Raw genomic sequence first — 17843 nt, forward strand, 5'->3', positions numbered from 1 at the left:
CCATTTCGGATACAGTTGCCCAAATAACAATTACCCAGCCCCCCAACATTTGAGAAATTAGCTAAAACACCCCAGCCACAAAAATTTTTAAAAGTTAACAAAATACCCCCATCCACCCAAGACCACTGCCGGTTGTAACTCACCACCATCGCCCACCGACATCAGTCGTCGTAATGGTACACGAACGGTGGGATTTGGCCAGTAAGGCCTTTTCCGATGGAAACGGCCAGATCTAGCGCTTTCATGGCCGTTTCACTACCAAAGATGTGGCCGTGAAAAGGCTAGATCTTTGGTTGTGAAATGGCACGACTAAAGATTTGGCCTTTTCACGGCCAGATTTATGGTCGTCTCCGACCACATCTTTGGCCGTGAAATGGCCATAGATCTCATCGTTTTTCGGCCATGGACTTGTGATCCATTGCTATTTCTGGCTTTTTCGGTGCATGGCTAGCTATATATGGCCATTCGTGCGCCATTATGACGACTACTGGTGGTGATGGTTGGTTACCAGCAGTGACTTGGGGTGGATGGGGATGATTTTACTACAAATTAAAGTTTTATATGACTGGGGTGTTTTAACAGAATTTCAAATGTAGGGGGTTAAAAAGAATGATTCAAAAAATAATAATAAAAAATATTATTATATTAATATTTAAAAAGGAGAGTAATTTAGTAATCTATATAATATACCCATTCATTTATCCTTCAACCAAACATGTTATTCACCAATTTATTCGAATTAATCAGATATATTTTCTAAACATTTCTAATAATTTTCAAAATAATATTTCTTTATGTTAATATAATATATCAATTTAATAAAATATTATATGATCTAAACACCACTTAAATGTTATTATTTAGAAAATATGGATATCTAGTGTGGTATGAATTAAAATTTTATTGTCAATTTGTCCTTTTCGTAAAAATCTTATGAAATGATAAATATTGAGTCAAGTCTCATTCACTTTATACAAGCGTAGCTTTTTTCTTCTAATAATAATAAAGATGGGAACACGAACAATAATACTCAGTTATGCGAAAAAACAACGGCCTTGTCATGTCTATTCCATTGAACAGACAAATTTTGTGCTAGATTCCTGCACATTGTATGGTACTTCCCAAGTTACTATGAATCATACATATTTACCAAAAATAAAAGAGCCTTTTTAGTAATTTTCTTGGTGGAAGCGACAAATAGGAACTACCAAAAATAATGTCACATAATATAAATTAATTTAAAGTTATAAAGTAGATAAATAATACTAATAATGCGATAATAAAAAAAAAAAAAAAAGATAATGAATTACTAATTTATGAAAGTGACATGTTTAAAATATGTCACGTCTTGATGTAATTCTATAGCAACGATCAACTCTTTTAAACTGTTTTAAGTTTTAATTCTAGAGGCATCTATTATGTGTTTGCTTTATAGATTTACCATCCTTCAATTAAACTAAAAAATAATGTTAGTTAATTATCAGAGGAAAAATATTTTTTCGTTTTGAATCAATCCAGCTGTGCTTTCAACATTGACAATCTGTTCACTGGGACCCAGCACCTAATTAATCCGAGCCACGTGTTTAGTTGTGCGATTACAGTACATAAGTACAATAATCCCTCTCCGCAAACAAAATGGTCAACCCAACTCACGTTATAAAGAAGTCAAAGTACACAAATCAGACGGCTAAAATCCTCACTCCATTTATCATCCCGATCAATTTCATCGCGTTCACAGTCACACTGCAGGCGCCAAAGCCTCACCCTTTTGCAAAATAATTCTGTCTCCGCCTCCCTTCCAAAAAATAAAAATAAATAAAATAAAAGAAACTAAACAATTAATTAAATAAAACCATTTTATTTATTTACATATATATCCGTTTCTCTCTCTGTACAGTTCGATTTTCAAACGGAGAGAAGCATGGAGCTCCAAAACACAGTGAAAGAAGCCCTAAACGCACTGTACCATCATCCAGATGATACGGTGCGTATGCAAGCCGATCGATGGTTGCAAGATTTTCAAGGCACCATCGATGCTTGGCAGGTGACTCTATAATCTCTCATTTCTTTTTTATGATTTATAGTTTAAAGTATCTGAAGCTTATTGAACTTGAGTTCGATTATTTAGTGTTTATATTTGAATTATATGTTGTATGGTTTTTAAAAATTTTGTTATGTGTTTTTGTTTTGTTTAATTTCGTTTTGGCGAGATTGGATCAATTAGCCGTGTTTAGTAATCAAAAGGCTAAGTTTGAATTCTTCTTTAGTTAGGGTTTTGTTTGAATTTTGAGTGCCCTTGGTTAACTGAAGCAGTGTCTTTACTTTTTAATGTTATGCTATTACATTTTGCTTCAGTCTACTTTCGCGCTGCTGCTGTTAATTTTATATTATACCTTGCTGTCTGAGTTTAGTTATTCTTTTTCCTCTATTAAAATGAAAATGTGTTTATTGTTCTCTTTCATATTATTTTGACGTCTTATACTTGCTTTAGGTTGCTGATAATTTGCTTCATGATGCCACCAGCAATCTAGAAACGTTAATATTTTGTTCTCAGACGCTTAGAAGTAAGGTAACGAAATGTAACTTTGCATCACTGCTCTGATGGCTCATGATTATTCAGCCAGTTGTGAAGTTTACAACTGTTTAATTTCACATGGCTGGGAGATGCTACCACTGTTGCAATATTTATAGCACCAAGATCTTGTGTGGCACTCTAGTGTTTATTTTATTATTAATAGCGGCTGATTTTGATTATTTCGGTATTTGATTTATAGGTACAACGGGATATTGAAGAGTTACCTTCTTCTGAAGCTGTTCGTGCGCTACAGGATTCCTTAAATGTGAGTGGTTGAAGATATGTACTTTCTCCCAAAGGCTTGGGTGTAAATTTTATTACAATATCTGATAGCATGTTTCGTATTTGATGAACCTTTGAAACTGAGCTATGATATTTTAATTCTAATTGTGAATTGCTGGTTTTCTGACTGAACATCTTATGATTTACATTGTCCTCATAGAGATTTTATCCCATAATAAGTTAACATGTGGCTCGATATTCTAATCTGTACTTGCATCTATGAAAAATGATTTTATGCTGCAGAGCTCCTGGTTCAATGGTATATATTATTATCGTCCTCATCATTATTTTTATATATATTATTTGCAAGTAGAAGGAAGGGAGGAGGATGAGAGGCTAAACAACCCCCCTCCTCCTAACCTTGGGCAAGCTTTTAAATCTGTAAGATCGATCAACTTAATATTTGCTTAATCTAAATACATATCTTTTAATAAGTGGATTCTTTGGAGTCTTTGAAGAATGATTATCCTATTACTCCATCTATCATTGTTTGTAAGATTTTCTTTGAGCTTCTTTCTAGTTTGAGAGGGTCCTGAACTCCGTACTATGTTCCTCCTGGATTTATTTTTTAGTTTAGAAATATTCTTGATGTGGTTTTTATGAACTAGATATACTTCATGAGTAATGGTACTATTTATACGTCCACTTACACATATGTTAACATGTACAAAATGCTTGAATTTCCCATATTGTATATGGAAGTTAATGGCATGGATGTTTTAAAATGCAGACCTTATTGAAAAAGTTCCATAAAGGCCCCCCTAAAGTCAGGACTCAGGTATTTTCTTGATAGTTCCTTTTCACACACTATGACCTTTTTTCAACGTAACTTATGAATACTAAGAGAATTATTGTGCTGAATTATTTGGCTTTCTAGATAAGCATTGCGGTAGCTGCCTTGGCTGTCCATGTTCCTGCAGAAGATTGGGGAGGTGGTGGTATCGTTAGTTGGCTTCAGGATGAGATGAATTCTCACCCTGAATACGTACCTGGATTTTTGGAGCTACTTACAGTATTGCCTGAGGTACTGCTTAAATCACATGTTGGAGATGGTTCTTTTTGCTGCATTTTGTTTGTTTGGTTGTTCCATTTGTATATATGTGCATTCGCTTAGGTTTTTAAGCAGACACAGTATGGGAGAACTGGCAAACTGGCAAACTGTGAAGGAAAAAGGAGAAAATGGTTTTTATGAGGGAAATATCTTGATTGAAACTTATAATTAGTCTAATAATTGAAAAACTATAACGATAGAAGGGCTGCATGATGCAAGAACTTGATATGCATTTTTTCTTTTGAACATAGTAGATGTACAGTCATATGGAGCCCTATAAGCAGCCCACAACAAAGAACTAGAACAAGAAAGAAAAACAGAACTCTTATTTCCAGCTTAAGGTAAAACAGATTAGCTATCTCTATGAATATAGGAAAAAAGAATTATCCTTGAAACTAAAGCCATAAAGAAGCTGAGGAGTGGACAATGTCAACCAGTTTCAGAATTCAACATTTCAGAATATTAATTTAGTTACATCATTGAGTTTTCCTTCAGTTCAATCCTTACTCATTTTGAATATCGGATTTTCTAACTGGTTGCCTGGGAATGTTAATCAGGGTGCACCTTTTGGTGTTAGAGGATACTTGTTCCCGCCTAAGACTGTTCTAGTGCTCTGAATCATGAGGGTTTTATTACTTTTAAAGCGGACGCAAAATGCTTTGCTTGTGTCCTTCACAAAAAATATAGAATTTTAGCTTGTTTGTTAGTGTTGGAGACATCTTCACTACCTCTTTGTCAATTATCTTTTTTTTTTTCTTTTTCTTTTTTTTCCTTTTTTCTGTTTGTTATTTCATCAGGAAGTATACAACTACAAGATAGCAGCTCGTCCAGAAAGACGTCGCCGGTTTGAAAAGGAGTTGACTTCTCAGATGGAGGTTGCTCTTAGCATATTGACAGCTTGTTTGCAGATTAATGAACTGAAGGAAAAGGTGGGACATTCTTCTTGCTGTTTCTCTCATAATGCCATATTTAACTGAGTATTGTATGGTTATTTTTAAGATTGCTTCCCTCATTAATTTACCCATTAAGAAGTGTGCTGGTGAAATCCTTTGATACATTTCTCTGTATTGATGGGGTAGGAAAGAGGAAGCTGTCAATTTCAAAATTTGAGTTCGCTGACAGTATACCTAAATGACTAATTTATGTATTTATTTATTTTTGTTGCTTGTATATACATAGTTTGAGTTGTTTATTAGGTTATGAAAAATATTTTTGATTTCGTCAATCATAGATGATATCAAAATGTAGGCCTTTGAGTTAAAACAAAGGACAGTCTCTTGCTAGTAGAATTATTTCTTGCCAATATATATTATTGAAATTAGTCCTGAATCGAATAGCAAACTGATTTGTGCAGAAAGTTTGTACCATAGAGACAATTATCAAGGTTTTTCTTTTTAGATCACAAAGTTTGGTACCTACAACTAGCATAGCGTTGATGGTTTTGGAAAATCATAAGTCTGATTTTTATTTATCTCCTTATTTGTATGTCATGTGCAAAAATGATGTGGAAAGTGTTGTTACCATTTTCTTCATTGTCCCATAGCATTGAAGTTGTTTTCAACTTTTCCGCTGCTAAGGTATTGCTTGTGATTCTGGCCTGTATTGCTTCCTTAATTGCCGAAGACTTTTGTGCTTTTGGAGGAGCAAGGAAGGTTGAAGTTTAATTGGAAATGTAGTGTACTGAGAATTTATTAGATTATTGGGTGGACAAGAATGAAAAAAGTTTTTGAAGATGCTCTTGAGAAAGAATGGGGCACTTTATGGGATAAGACCCATTTTATATCTTCATTATGGTCTTCGATTTGTAGTGGTTAATCCTTGCACGCATATAGACCCTCATACCTTGTGTACTTTTATTTAACTTTAGATTCTTCCTTTGTCATGTAGCATTTTGGATCCTTCTTTCATCAAAAGTTTAGACAAGTCTGCTTTTAAATGCATCATCAAGTGGCTTTCTGATCACTTCATCTTAATTGATTTGCCAGGTTCTCGAGGCATTTGCATCTTGGCTTTGATTAAAGCATAGGTGAGTATTTTGGAATGACATATTTTAGGTCATTCTTATGTAATATTTTTTAGTAGAACTAGAAACTGAGTCCTATGAATTTTGTTTGGTGATTTGCAAAACTTTCCAGTTAGTATGAAAGCTCCTGCCAGAATTTTGTTTCTATAACATGTTTGAACCTCATGGAAATCTTAGATTATAATAAGGCTTTTTCTTTTGTATGAAAAGGATGGGATTTTCTATAAAGTTGATATGTCATAAAGGGCAAGTAGTGGCCCTAAAGTGACTCCAGATCTGCATTATGGTTTTCATATTAATTTATTGACTTAGAGTCTGGTTTCATTTGTCTAATTTTTTCTTTTTCTTTTTATTATGATTATTTTGTGCAAGAAATCATGGCATAATTACACTTTATAAAAGAGTTAATTTCTTCAAGGGATTGCTTATCTAACCCAATTTTGTTGCTTTTTGCTAATTTGGTAAAACTTGTTGCTATTGATACCATAGATCTTGGTTGGTCCCTTGCTATAAATTTGTAGCTGACTTGTATGAACTTGCTAATCTGCCTTGCTTTAAAGGGAATAAATTATAGTTTATAATTCGTAGAACTTATCTTAACTTCTGCTAGTTTCAGGATTCATGGTTCTGTGCTTGCCTCTCATCCACTGGTGCTTACAGCTCTCTCAAGCTTGCATTCTGAGATACTTTCTGAGGCATCTGTAAATGGTATTGTCTTTGCAACATACTCATATTTCTTAAAACATATTGACTATTCTTCTGATTTTGTAAAATGTGTTTATGGCGTTATTTTGATTTTCTGCCAACTATTTATGCTGTGCATTATAAATGGATATTGAACTTATCCAGAAAAGAATAGTTAGAGATATTAATGGAGTTTACCTCTCAAGAATATTGGCATTTTGTCTTTTTCAAAATAATGAGGAGAATGTGGAAATCAATTGTTCAAGCCTGAAAATTAGCAATAGAATTTTCTGAAATGTTATGAAAGAGCAACACAGTATGAATTTTCTTTTTAATCTTTGCAGTCATCTCTGAACTGATACACTACTCAGCAGCTGGAAGTTCTGGTGGTGCTGCTGTAAACATGCCCTTAATTCAAGTAATTGTGCCTCAAATTATGAATTTAAAGGCACAGCTTACGGATTCATCAAAGGTATTGTGTCATTTAGTATTTCTGGGTCTCATGTGGATACCAGTGGCTGGCCCTGCATGAGTGATTGGAATTTGATGGTATTTTGTGTTTACTTTTATATTTACTTTCAGGATGAGGAAGATGTGAAGGCTATTGCTCGATTATTTGCTGACATGGGTGATTCATATGTTGAACTGATTGCAGCTGGTATACGTTATTTTCCTTTATTGAAACTCGTAATTTTGTGTGCTTTTTGCTTCATATGGTTCTTATTACTCCTGATTAATTCAAAACGCTGTGGATGAGTTGGTTGTTTTACTATGATTTATTCCTTTGTGGTTGATGTTTTTTTCCCACAGGTTCTGATGAATCAATGGTGATAGTGCATGCCCTGTTGGAAGTTGCTTCACACCCAGAATTTGATATTGCTTCAATGACTTTTAATTTTTGGCACAGTCTTCAGCTTATCTTGACAAAAAGGTGAATCATCTGCAGCTTACCAGAATAGATTGTTCGTCTTCAGTATGATGTTCTGGATATAATGATTCTGATGTACCAGGGATTCTCATATCTCATTTGGTAATGAAGCATCTGCTGAAGCCGAAAGAAATAGAAGGTTGCTGGTTTTTCGTTCAGCCTATGAGTCCCTTGTGTCCTTGGTGAGTCAGCCAGTTAACTTCATAACATCAACATTTTGTAGTTTCAGCTATTAATTTTCTTTAAATGGACCATGCCTCACGTATTTCAGTAATAATGGCACTACTCGCATTAGTTTAGGGGTTATTATCTTTAGAAAAAGGTTGTCCCCAGTGTGTTGTTTAGCTTGAGTAGAAGTAGATGAGTCACCTTGATTTCTGGCATTTGCATTATCAACCTCCACCAATTTTTTTCTGCCTAGAATTAATTGATATTTTTCTCCAAATGTATCTTAACTGATTAGAAGACGCAACTGTATGGAATTCTTATTAGCTAATGCTTCTAGAGTGCTATGGTTTTTCTTCACAGGTTAGCTTCCGAGTTCAATACCCTCGAGATTATCAAGACCTTTCATTAGAGGACCTCAAGGAGTTTAAACAGACTAGATATGGTAATAAAAAGATATTTGGTGTTTAAGATTATTTTTGCTTCTACTAGTACTTGCTAAAGGTTCATAGATCACATGGTGGTTGTTTCAAACAATGTTCTTTTGCTAAGCTCACAGAAACATAACAAGGCAATATTTTAGTATTGATTTTTATTTGTTACTGTGAGACCATATTTTAGTGGACAAAATAGTATCCTTGGGTTGCAATCGTTGATAGAATGGACAGATGTAATCCTTGAAAGGAACTTATGGGAGATGAGAGGTAGAAATAGCAACTATGGTTGGGAAAATGCTGACTGTGTGGTGATGCCTTCTAAAATTTGGACTTTGCTATTCAGTGAATGGCAATATAGTCAGATCTGTTAGCTTAGTGTATTGTTAACATGGTACTTTGTGTACTGGTGATCTGTTTCAATTTATATTGACTTTTGCATATAATTAATTACTTCTGATACCTTCCTCCTTTTCATCTATATGGTTCATGTTAAAGCTCATTTATTTAAGACTATAAGCGTAACAATTGAAAAATGAATGGCCCTCAGTTATCAGCATTGTTTTATTAGACACTTTGTTCATATTTTATGTTGTTTCAGTGACTAAAAAATAGGTACTTTGGCACGTTAATTTGAAATATGCTTCTGCTGTAAGGCAGAGTTTACATTTCTGGTCCTCTGAGTAATGCGTATTATAGGCTGCTCTTCAGAGGGGGATGCTATGAGAAACATCATGTGTTTAATTTTTTCCTATATTTATTGTGGGAATGTTCTATAGGCAGAGTTCGAAATTTTCTTGTCACTGTAACCTATATGTCTGTTCTTACACATATTTCTCATAGAAGTGAATCAAGAGCAATGAAGTAATTTGGTTTTATCATTCTCATTCAGTTTAGTCAACACAGTAATTTGTTTCTCCATGTCGCAGTGGTATTATTTATCTCATTGCTTATTCTATGTGATTTAGTCAAAGTTATCTTTTGAATGTGAAGGTTGTTACATCTGCCTCTTCTTTTATATTTTCATCTTGATGAGACCTGGCATCTAGCACTTCTTCAACGCTAACGGAATCTCTGATGTTGCTAGCTGTTGCGGATGTCCTAATCGATGCAGCATCAGTTTTAGGTGGTGATGCAACGTTGAAAATTCTTTACACGAAGCTTGTTGAGGTGCGTACCATTTGCTTTGTTGTGGGAGCAATAACCTGCATTGTCTGTGAAGTTGTTAGATCCATTTTTATGGTTTAATTTGTGAATCTCACAAGGCTTATAATATTGCTGGTATTCGAAAGATTGTGTGTGCTCTCTTCTTTCAATGAGTAAGCTTACATGCATTCATATATGCTCACACACAATTTGTATCTATGCGTGTCTGAGAATTGGGGCCAAAATAAAACTGTGTAAGAGTTGTTATTATTACACTGCCAATGAATTCTTAAAGATCATCCCAATTGTACATCAAATGCCTATATGACGCCAACCTCCACCCTTATTGGATTTCTATAACTATTTGACTCAAATGCATATTTTCTTATTTAATAAAAGTTCAAGACTTGGCTCATTCTTCTCTAGAATCGCATATTTATTTTTCGATTGTAAAGTTGTTTAGCATGAGGGTTAACTAAATTCATTTAAGGGCTCTAATGAATAATGTTGATGTGGTTAGTTTTACTCCAAAGTTTTGAGCCCTTTGATTATGTAGTGATGTTATTTTTCTTAAGAGTGAAGCAGAGTACTGATGCCCTATCAGTTCTTTCATCTAATTCTTCTCATGTCCTATATTTTCCCTTTTTTTTCTCTAAGATAACGCCTTCTCTTGGAGTATATTTCATCCATAGCTAAGTCAAATTAGCTTGGGAGCTAAACAAGCCATTTGTTAGGTCTGATAAGAGAAGGGTTTCACCAATGGCTGTTGTCACTGAAAATCATATGGACACTAACTTTAGCTGTTGATGTCAGCGGATCTAACACCATCATACAGAGAGTGCCAGCTGTTCTTTTACTGGTCTATTTTTGCTGCAAGCAGAGTTTTCTTAATAGGTTTTCAATTCATCAAGCACTGGGGTAGGAGTGGACCCATTGTGTATGTATATTCTAGTAACCTGGGGATTCTTACTGCTATTATTTGACCAGCCTAGTGACTTTTGGCTGAGTTTAAACTCAGGTTTTACAGTCTAATAGAGGATTGAATTATGTGATTTTGGGAATATTTGGTCATCAAGCCTCGCATATTTATGAATTTCTGTCGCTAAGAATTAGACCGAGCATGTGCATCTATCGTTGGCTTTTAACAAAGGTCTTTCTCTTGTGAATTAGCACATTTGCTATATTGATCATCCTTCATCTGCAAACAAATTCCACTGACTCTTAGTTATGGAGTAAAGTGATCAAGATTTTCGGCAACAATTAAAGGGTTAGTATTATGCACTTCAGGTTGGTGCTCAAACTTGAATGATTTATAATGATATATTTAGTTTCTTCTTTCAGTTCCCAATTAGTTCAAGTTAACAATCCGTTTTCATGTAACCTGATGACAACCTGTTTTTTAGATCTTGGTCCATCCTAACTTTCTGTTTTTTAGAGTTTGGTCCATACAAAATTTCTGCTGCATGACATGAACCTGTGACATGGTTCTAGTGACCAGTTTGATGTTATGTGTTATCTTAGTTGCGAAAAGTTATAGTTAAAATATAGTGTCTGTCTTGGCAATGATGTTGCATTTCAGATAAGTTTTTTAGGAGGGCGACAAGCTAATTAGATAGTGGCATCCTCTTTTGAACAGACTTGAAGAATTATGATAAAAATAAGCCCTGAGTGTATAATGGCTACTCCCGGGATGTGCTGCTAGAGCATAGTGAAAGTTAGACCTTATGGCATTCTAATTGATGTTATGACTTTATGCACAGGGTTTTCTTTAGATATGGCGACTGGAAAGGTTATTATTGTTGCATCCTAGGGACATCTGATATTTCTTATGATGATAGGAAGCAGAGGAGTTGAAGTATCAAAGTTATTTTGAAGAATGGACACAGGAGATTGATGACATGGAATACTGTTATAAAACTATAATCACTATTCAGTTTTCTGTCCATTAGTATAAACTATAAAGTGTCTTATTATAATTTTTCACAATTTTCCTCTTGGGTAACTTAGTGTCTACTTTAGACCGAGGTTTGGCTCAACGCTAAAACTTGTTGTGCTACATTATTAATCTATTCTTGAATAATATGTGAAGTAGGATATCATGTTGAATGGGATGAGCCATTAGAATGTAGAATTGGGTGCTGGGATCCCTTCGTAGGTAAATTGTGTAAGAAAATTATATCAAACAGTATACTAGAAAAATTGAATGACCAAGCTGTTTGTAGTACTTGGTACTCATGTCCCTTCATGCTTAAAAACTATTTTTCTGCTATCATTTGGCTTAGAGCATTGTTGCAGTAGATGAAATTTTGGCATAATCTCGTTGACTTTGACTCATTTTTTCGTGTAGCCAAAAGTTTTAAAGTCTTGTTGATGATTGCTTATGTTCTTATTTATAGAGTTCTTTACTTAATGGGTTGCTATGATGTCGTTATTTTGTCTACGGAATTGTCAGATACTTGGTGAGAACATGTTAAGCTTATTTACCAGATCATGACTGATGAGATCTACGTACTTTTTTGCTATTCTTGGCAGTTATTTATTTTATTATGTTTGGGTTATTGATGCAACAACCTCTTCTGTGGCTCAAATGCTTTTCTTTTGTATTATCCAAGGGTGTGGCTTGTTGTGGAAATGAACATAGTGAGTGGCGTCCAGCAGAGGCTGCTTTATTTTGCATCCGGGCTATATCCAATTATGTTTCAGTCATTGAAGCTGAAGTGATGCCCCAGGTTTGAATGTTCTTCAATTTCTCTCATATTTTCATGGTATTATATATATAGATATTTTAATTGTATGCTTTTGCTTGGCTGCTTGGTGAGTGTTCCTATGTTTGATACCTCAATTTGCTTTTGAAAGTTAACTTGGCTCCTTATTCGGTTTGTGTAATTGAGTGTTTTGCATTTTATAGATTCTTTAATTGCCATGGGTAAATCTTTTTCTCTTTGTTTTTGTCCATTCACATGAATTTCAATGTTGTTCTATTTGTTATACAGGTTATGACTTTGCTTCCAAAACTTCCTCAACAACCCCAACTGCTTCAGACTGGTATTGTGTGAATGAGATTTTTTTTATTTTATTTTGGAAAACAGAACATTTTTTTTTTCTGTGTCAGCAGTCTTATGTTTTTCCAAATTGGTGGCTTGACAATTAGAAGCAACCTTTATGGTAGAGTGTTTATCCTTCATTATAAATTTGTTATCTGCTTACCTAATGAATTGCAGTTTGCTTAACCGTTGGAGCATATTCAAAATGGCTTGATGCTGCATCAAGCGATCCATCTATATTGGCTTCAGTCCTTGGTATGCTCACAAGTGGCATGGGTGTATCAGAAGATTCAGCTGCGGCTGCAGCTTTGGCATTTAGACACATCTGTGATGGTATAGGATCTCTTTTATTGAGTAATTATTTGTTGTGTGATTCTAAGACCGGGAGAAAAGAAAGAGAGAGGGGGGAGGGGGGAAGGTTTTGTTTTTACAATATCTTGGTCCCCATTGGTTGCTTACAGGGAATGAATGAATTATATGTGCTTGTAACAACAAAAAATGGGCTCTGTTTGGTTCACAATTTTGTGTTTTTGGGAAAAGTTTTTTGAAAAAAGTTAAAAAAAAGTTAAATTTGGCGGGTATTACGATGTAAAATTTACAAATTAATAAAATATCCCTTATGTTTGTTTTTTTACAAAACACCCCCTATAATAAAACATTAAAAGTTAATAAAAACACCCCCAACCCACCCTTAAATACGGACAGCTGGCTACCACCGCCGGAGGGTGGCCGGAGTCGCCATAACAAAAACATTAAAAATATTTAGGGGTATTTAATTAAATTAATAAATTTAAGGGGTTTAAAAAAAGTTGAATAAAGTTGAATAATATTGTGAGTTTTTGGATATTTTACTGTTTAACTTTTTTGGGAATACTAAAAATAGTATTCCCAAAATCCAACCAAACGAAGCCTAATCAACCTATATGTTCTCTTTATTATGTAAAATTTTTGTTTATGTCCCTAAATGGAATTGAGCTTTTGATCTTTAGGCTTCAGTGTCTTATTAGGAAATTGATGGCTTTGACATGAAGTGACTTCTAAAGGGCTGACAAATAAACAGAGTTTGGGTTCATAAAGGACAATGTTTTCAATTACATCCTGGAAGTTTTAAGGTTCCTGTTGGGTTTTGGGTTGGTATGTGTTGGGGTGAGGATTGGAGTAGCTCATTTAGGTTTTATCTCATGGTCAGGATACTTTTTTATTCTGCCTTGGAAATCTTAAATAGTTGTAATATGTCCTCTATGATCCTTATGTTTGCTGTCCTTGTGCCTGAATGTTTAATTTCAATGCTACTATTGATGTGTGTTCGTTTGGTTTTGATGTAGATTTAGTTTATCATTGATTGTTTCTTTGTTTACTTATTCACATGTCCATGGAAGTATGAGTCTGTTTTTAATTGGTTTTTAGTGTGATAGTAATGATTTATATACAATTGTAGATTGCCGGAAAAAGCTTTGTGGATACTTGGATGGTCTCTATAATGTGTATCGAACAGCAGTTAATGGGGAAGGTTGTTTAAAAGTTTCTGCTGAGGACTCATTGCATTTGGTTGAAGCCTTGAGGTATCTATTGCTCAACGACTTCAAAAGCGAAATACTAGATAATTTGAGTTCTGCATAAATAACTTGATTAATTTCTTCTAAATCTATTTTTGCAGCATGGTTATTACAGAACTTCCCCAAGATGATGCTAAGAAGGCTCTGGAGATGTTGTGCTTGCCAGTGGTTACTCCCTTACAGGTTAGTTCTGCTTCTACTGGATTCATTGAGTTTTATCTGCTAGTGGACAATATTATTAATTATATGATTTGACAATCAGGAAGTTATCAATCAAGGACCAGAAGTATTGCATAAGAAACATCCTCGTGACTTAACTGTTCATATTGATCGATTTGCCTACATCTTCAGGTGTAGTCACTGTCCTTTCAGTTCTGTCTTTTACTGATTTTATTCTATAGAATTATTCTCAATGTGCTATTATCCCCAATTTTAGGCATGTAAATCATCCTGAAGCTGTGGCAGATGCAATACAAAGGCTTTGGCCCATATTCAAAGCTATATTTGATATGTGAGCATTTGTAACCTACCAATTTTGGAATTTTCATGTAAATGTACCTTCACTGCATCACATTTCATTCTTGTCTAATATCTGTTGAGCATGTTTCTGGTGCAGTCGTGCTTGGGATATGCGTACGATGGAGTCTCTTTGTCGAGCTTGCAAATATGCTGTGAGTTCAATCAAACATTATAGAAATCTAGTAGTCAAAATGTTGCTTTCTGGTATATTGACTTGGTGGATTTACAGCTTTATATTAGAAATCTAATAATTAAATTAAACTTGAGCTCTATACTGATGCTATTTATCTGTGTTGAGATAAGAATCCAATGAAGGGCTGTCTTGTTTTTCTGTTGAAGCTTATCTTTCTCTCTCCATCAGGTGAGAACTTCCAAAAGGTATATGGGAATCACAATCGGAGCCATTCTAGAGGAGATTCAAGGTTTATATCAACAACACCAACAGCCATGTTTCCTTTATCTCTCTAGTGAAGTAATAAAGGTATGTATGGCTTGATACAAGCATCGACATTCTATTTACGTTTTTTACTATCATCATAAACTTGAGCAGTCAGCATGTTTTGCTTCACAGATATTTGGTTCTGACCCATCTTGTGCTAGCTACTTACAAAATTTGATTGAAGCTCTTTTCAAGCGCACGACATGTCTTCTCACAAGTATTGACGTATGATTTCAATGAGCTCTATATTGTCTTCTTCTTTTTAGGGTTTCCTGATATTTATGTTGCTTGATCCCCTATTTTGCAGGAGTTTACTTCAAGGCCTGACGTTGCAGATGATTGTTTTTTGTTGGCATCGAGGTGCATTCGCTATTGTTCTCAGCTATTTATCCCCTCTCCTGTATTTCCATCATTAGTAGATTGTGCTATGATGGGAATTACAGTACAGCACAGGTCTAGCTTCTCTTTTCTACTCTGTGTGTATGTTATATCTTTTTAAGCACTATGGTTTTTCTTGAGTGCTTAGATATGATTGTTTAAATTGGTCTATGCAAATATGATAAGAAGCTATGTTATATAAAGGGACAAGTGGAAAAGTAACACAAATGACCATTTAATTAATACAGTTATCCCTGGTATAGTCCACCACCGATTAAGCTAGTTTCCTTTTGGATCATACATCAAAGGAGACCTTGAGTTGGGCTTATCTTCCTCGAAGTTTTAAATACAGAACATCCTTCCGGACTAAGAAATAAGTTGTGTAACAGAATATCAAAAACTAAAAACAGTACTGTACTGTCACATCGTGCAGGCATTCTAGTAAACCCAAATTTCAGTATAAACTAATATCTGTGATCTGTAGGTGCTATCATGTTAAAAGTGTCCAACGCCAAAACTTTTTAGAAAATTATCTTACCACAAAGTGGTATAGCTTAGACACCAAGACACATGCATACAAACATATGCAAATGTAGCCCAAAAAAACCTTATGCATATGTACCCATCTACACTGTATGTTATCGTATCTGCATTAGATTTTTTGATATAAAAAATGGTGGAGATACACGATTTACATTTGTCTGTTGATACAAGGTTCAAGTTTACACTGCATTCATGTCTTTCAGGCCAGAGACCTTATGAAGGGTTTTCCTTGCATTGTTTTCTAATCTTTTTGTGTTTTCGCATTCGTAAATTTTTTGATTCCTATCCCTACAGACAGTTTTCTTTATTGTGTAATGGTTATTCATGAACACACTTTCTGAATCTATATGTTGGCATTTGTTCATGGTTAATTTACCCTGTTTCATTTTTTAATGTTTTATTTTTTTGGTTTGCAGGGAGGCCTCCAATTCCATATTGACCTTCCTATCTGATATCTTTGATCTTGTGAAGTCTTGTAAGGGAGAAGAATATTTATCTTTGAGGGATAGTGTCATTATTCCTCGAGGTGCCAGCATTACCAGAATATTGATTGCCTCATTGACAGGAGCCCTCCCAAGTTCTCGGCTAGAGACGGTAGGTCCAAGTTTTCAATAAAATTTTAACATGTTATGGAAAATATAGTGAATTAGAATCATGTCTTTTTACCTATATTTTGTTGATTCGAGTGTTATGGAACCTTCTTTTACTCTAGGTAACTTATGCACTACTGGCCTTAACTCGAGCATATCGTGTCCAAGCATTGGAGTGGGCCAAAGAGAGTGTTTCGTTGATCCCATTGACAGCTGTTGCAGAGGTGGAACGGACAAGATTTTTGCAAGCATTATCAGATGCAGCATCGGGAGCTGATGTCAATGCCCTGATGGGTCCAATTGAAGAGCTGTCTGATGTTTGCCGTCGTAATCGAACAGTTCAAGAGATTGTTAAAGGAGCTTTGAAGCCACATGAATTAAATATGGTGCCTGTATCATAGTGGAAAGTAAAAAAAAAGGGGCTGTTTTGCTGAGGTCCCGATTGTCGGTTATATGAATTACTTGATTGTGTATTAGTTATATTTTTTTCATCATTGTGTATCCATTATCATTCTCCAATTTTTTCTGAGGAGAATCTGGCGTTTATATTGGGTGGGCGAGAATAGGTTGCCATTGTATCTTCATTGACTGAGTGGTTCCAATTGTTTTGGCTTCAATTTTTTTTTAGGGTAAAGTTTCGGGTATAGATTTGTAATTTTCGTTGGTAATGGAAAAGGTATTTTTTCTTTCATCATAAATATTTTGATTCTTTACTCTCTGTATATCTTGAACAATGTTCTTACCTAAAGAAAATCTGAACTTGCAAACGGTTGGAAGTAATTCGCTTTGTCTTCATTGATTGGTTAATGGCCAGACGTGAATGATAATTGATAAGAAACCTGGTTTTGCTGTAGAGGACGTAGATATCTGTCACAGGTGTCAGAATATCCCTTATTAACAGCGTAAATTACTTGAAACCCCAGGAGTTTCAGCACTCTCCACTCTTCATCCTCTGACCGCCTTTCACAATCCAAAGAATAGATACTATGCTGGAAAATGTTGAAGTTCCCATCTAATTCAATTCTATTGATGATAACCACGAAACATACTACTGTATGTAATTCAGACCAAACAAGGATTCAATTCAACTGGGCAACAACACATTAATTTGAAGAAAGACTATAATTCCGGATTAACGTACACCGTCAACAGAAAATAAAGTCATTCTCATTTCCATTGTTTGAAATAACATAAAAGAATTCAATACACAAAAATGTGCATACACCCAAATGCATTAAGTCAACATGAAACTAAATACTGATTTGATTGAATTTTCGAACACACCAACCATCTACAGCGTCACAAACAAAGCTGCAATAATATTGTGAACATAATTACACTCCACACTACAAATACTAAATTTAAAAATTAAAAACAGAACACACCCCTCACCTGATAAACTAAAGAATGGAGAAAACCCATTTGTCATAGAAACATACTGCGAACGCAACGCAATTCATGACATGAGAACTCTAAATGGAGTTCA

The 17843-nt window shown here is 34.8% G+C and overlaps 1 protein-coding gene across 1 annotated transcript; it reads left to right on the plus strand.

Moving 5' to 3' along the window:
- The first annotated feature begins 1869 nt into the window (after window positions 1–1869).
- Window positions 1870–17048, plus strand: LOC116119666 (transportin MOS14-like). Its single transcript, XM_031405619.1, is given in 27 exon segments — window positions 1870–2044; window positions 2492–2569; window positions 2775–2840; window positions 3588–3635; window positions 3735–3881; window positions 4706–4837; window positions 5894–5934; window positions 6548–6639; window positions 6960–7087; window positions 7198–7273; window positions 7426–7546; window positions 7626–7725; window positions 8072–8153; window positions 9230–9312; window positions 11901–12017; window positions 12282–12333; window positions 12510–12665; window positions 13771–13894; window positions 13990–14071; window positions 14151–14239; window positions 14325–14399; window positions 14505–14559; window positions 14769–14888; window positions 14979–15071; window positions 15154–15299; window positions 16184–16361; window positions 16480–17048. Coding segments are annotated over 27 exon segments (2883 nt in total). The 5' UTR covers window positions 1870–1921; the 3' UTR covers window positions 16759–17048.
- Window positions 17049–17843: the final 795 nt, after the last annotated feature.

Source organism: Pistacia vera, unplaced genomic scaffold, assembly GCF_008641045.1.
Source record: "Pistacia vera cultivar Batoury unplaced genomic scaffold, PisVer_v2 Contig1250, whole genome shotgun sequence".
In the NCBI taxonomy this organism is placed as follows: Eukaryota; Viridiplantae; Streptophyta; class Magnoliopsida; order Sapindales; family Anacardiaceae; genus Pistacia; species Pistacia vera.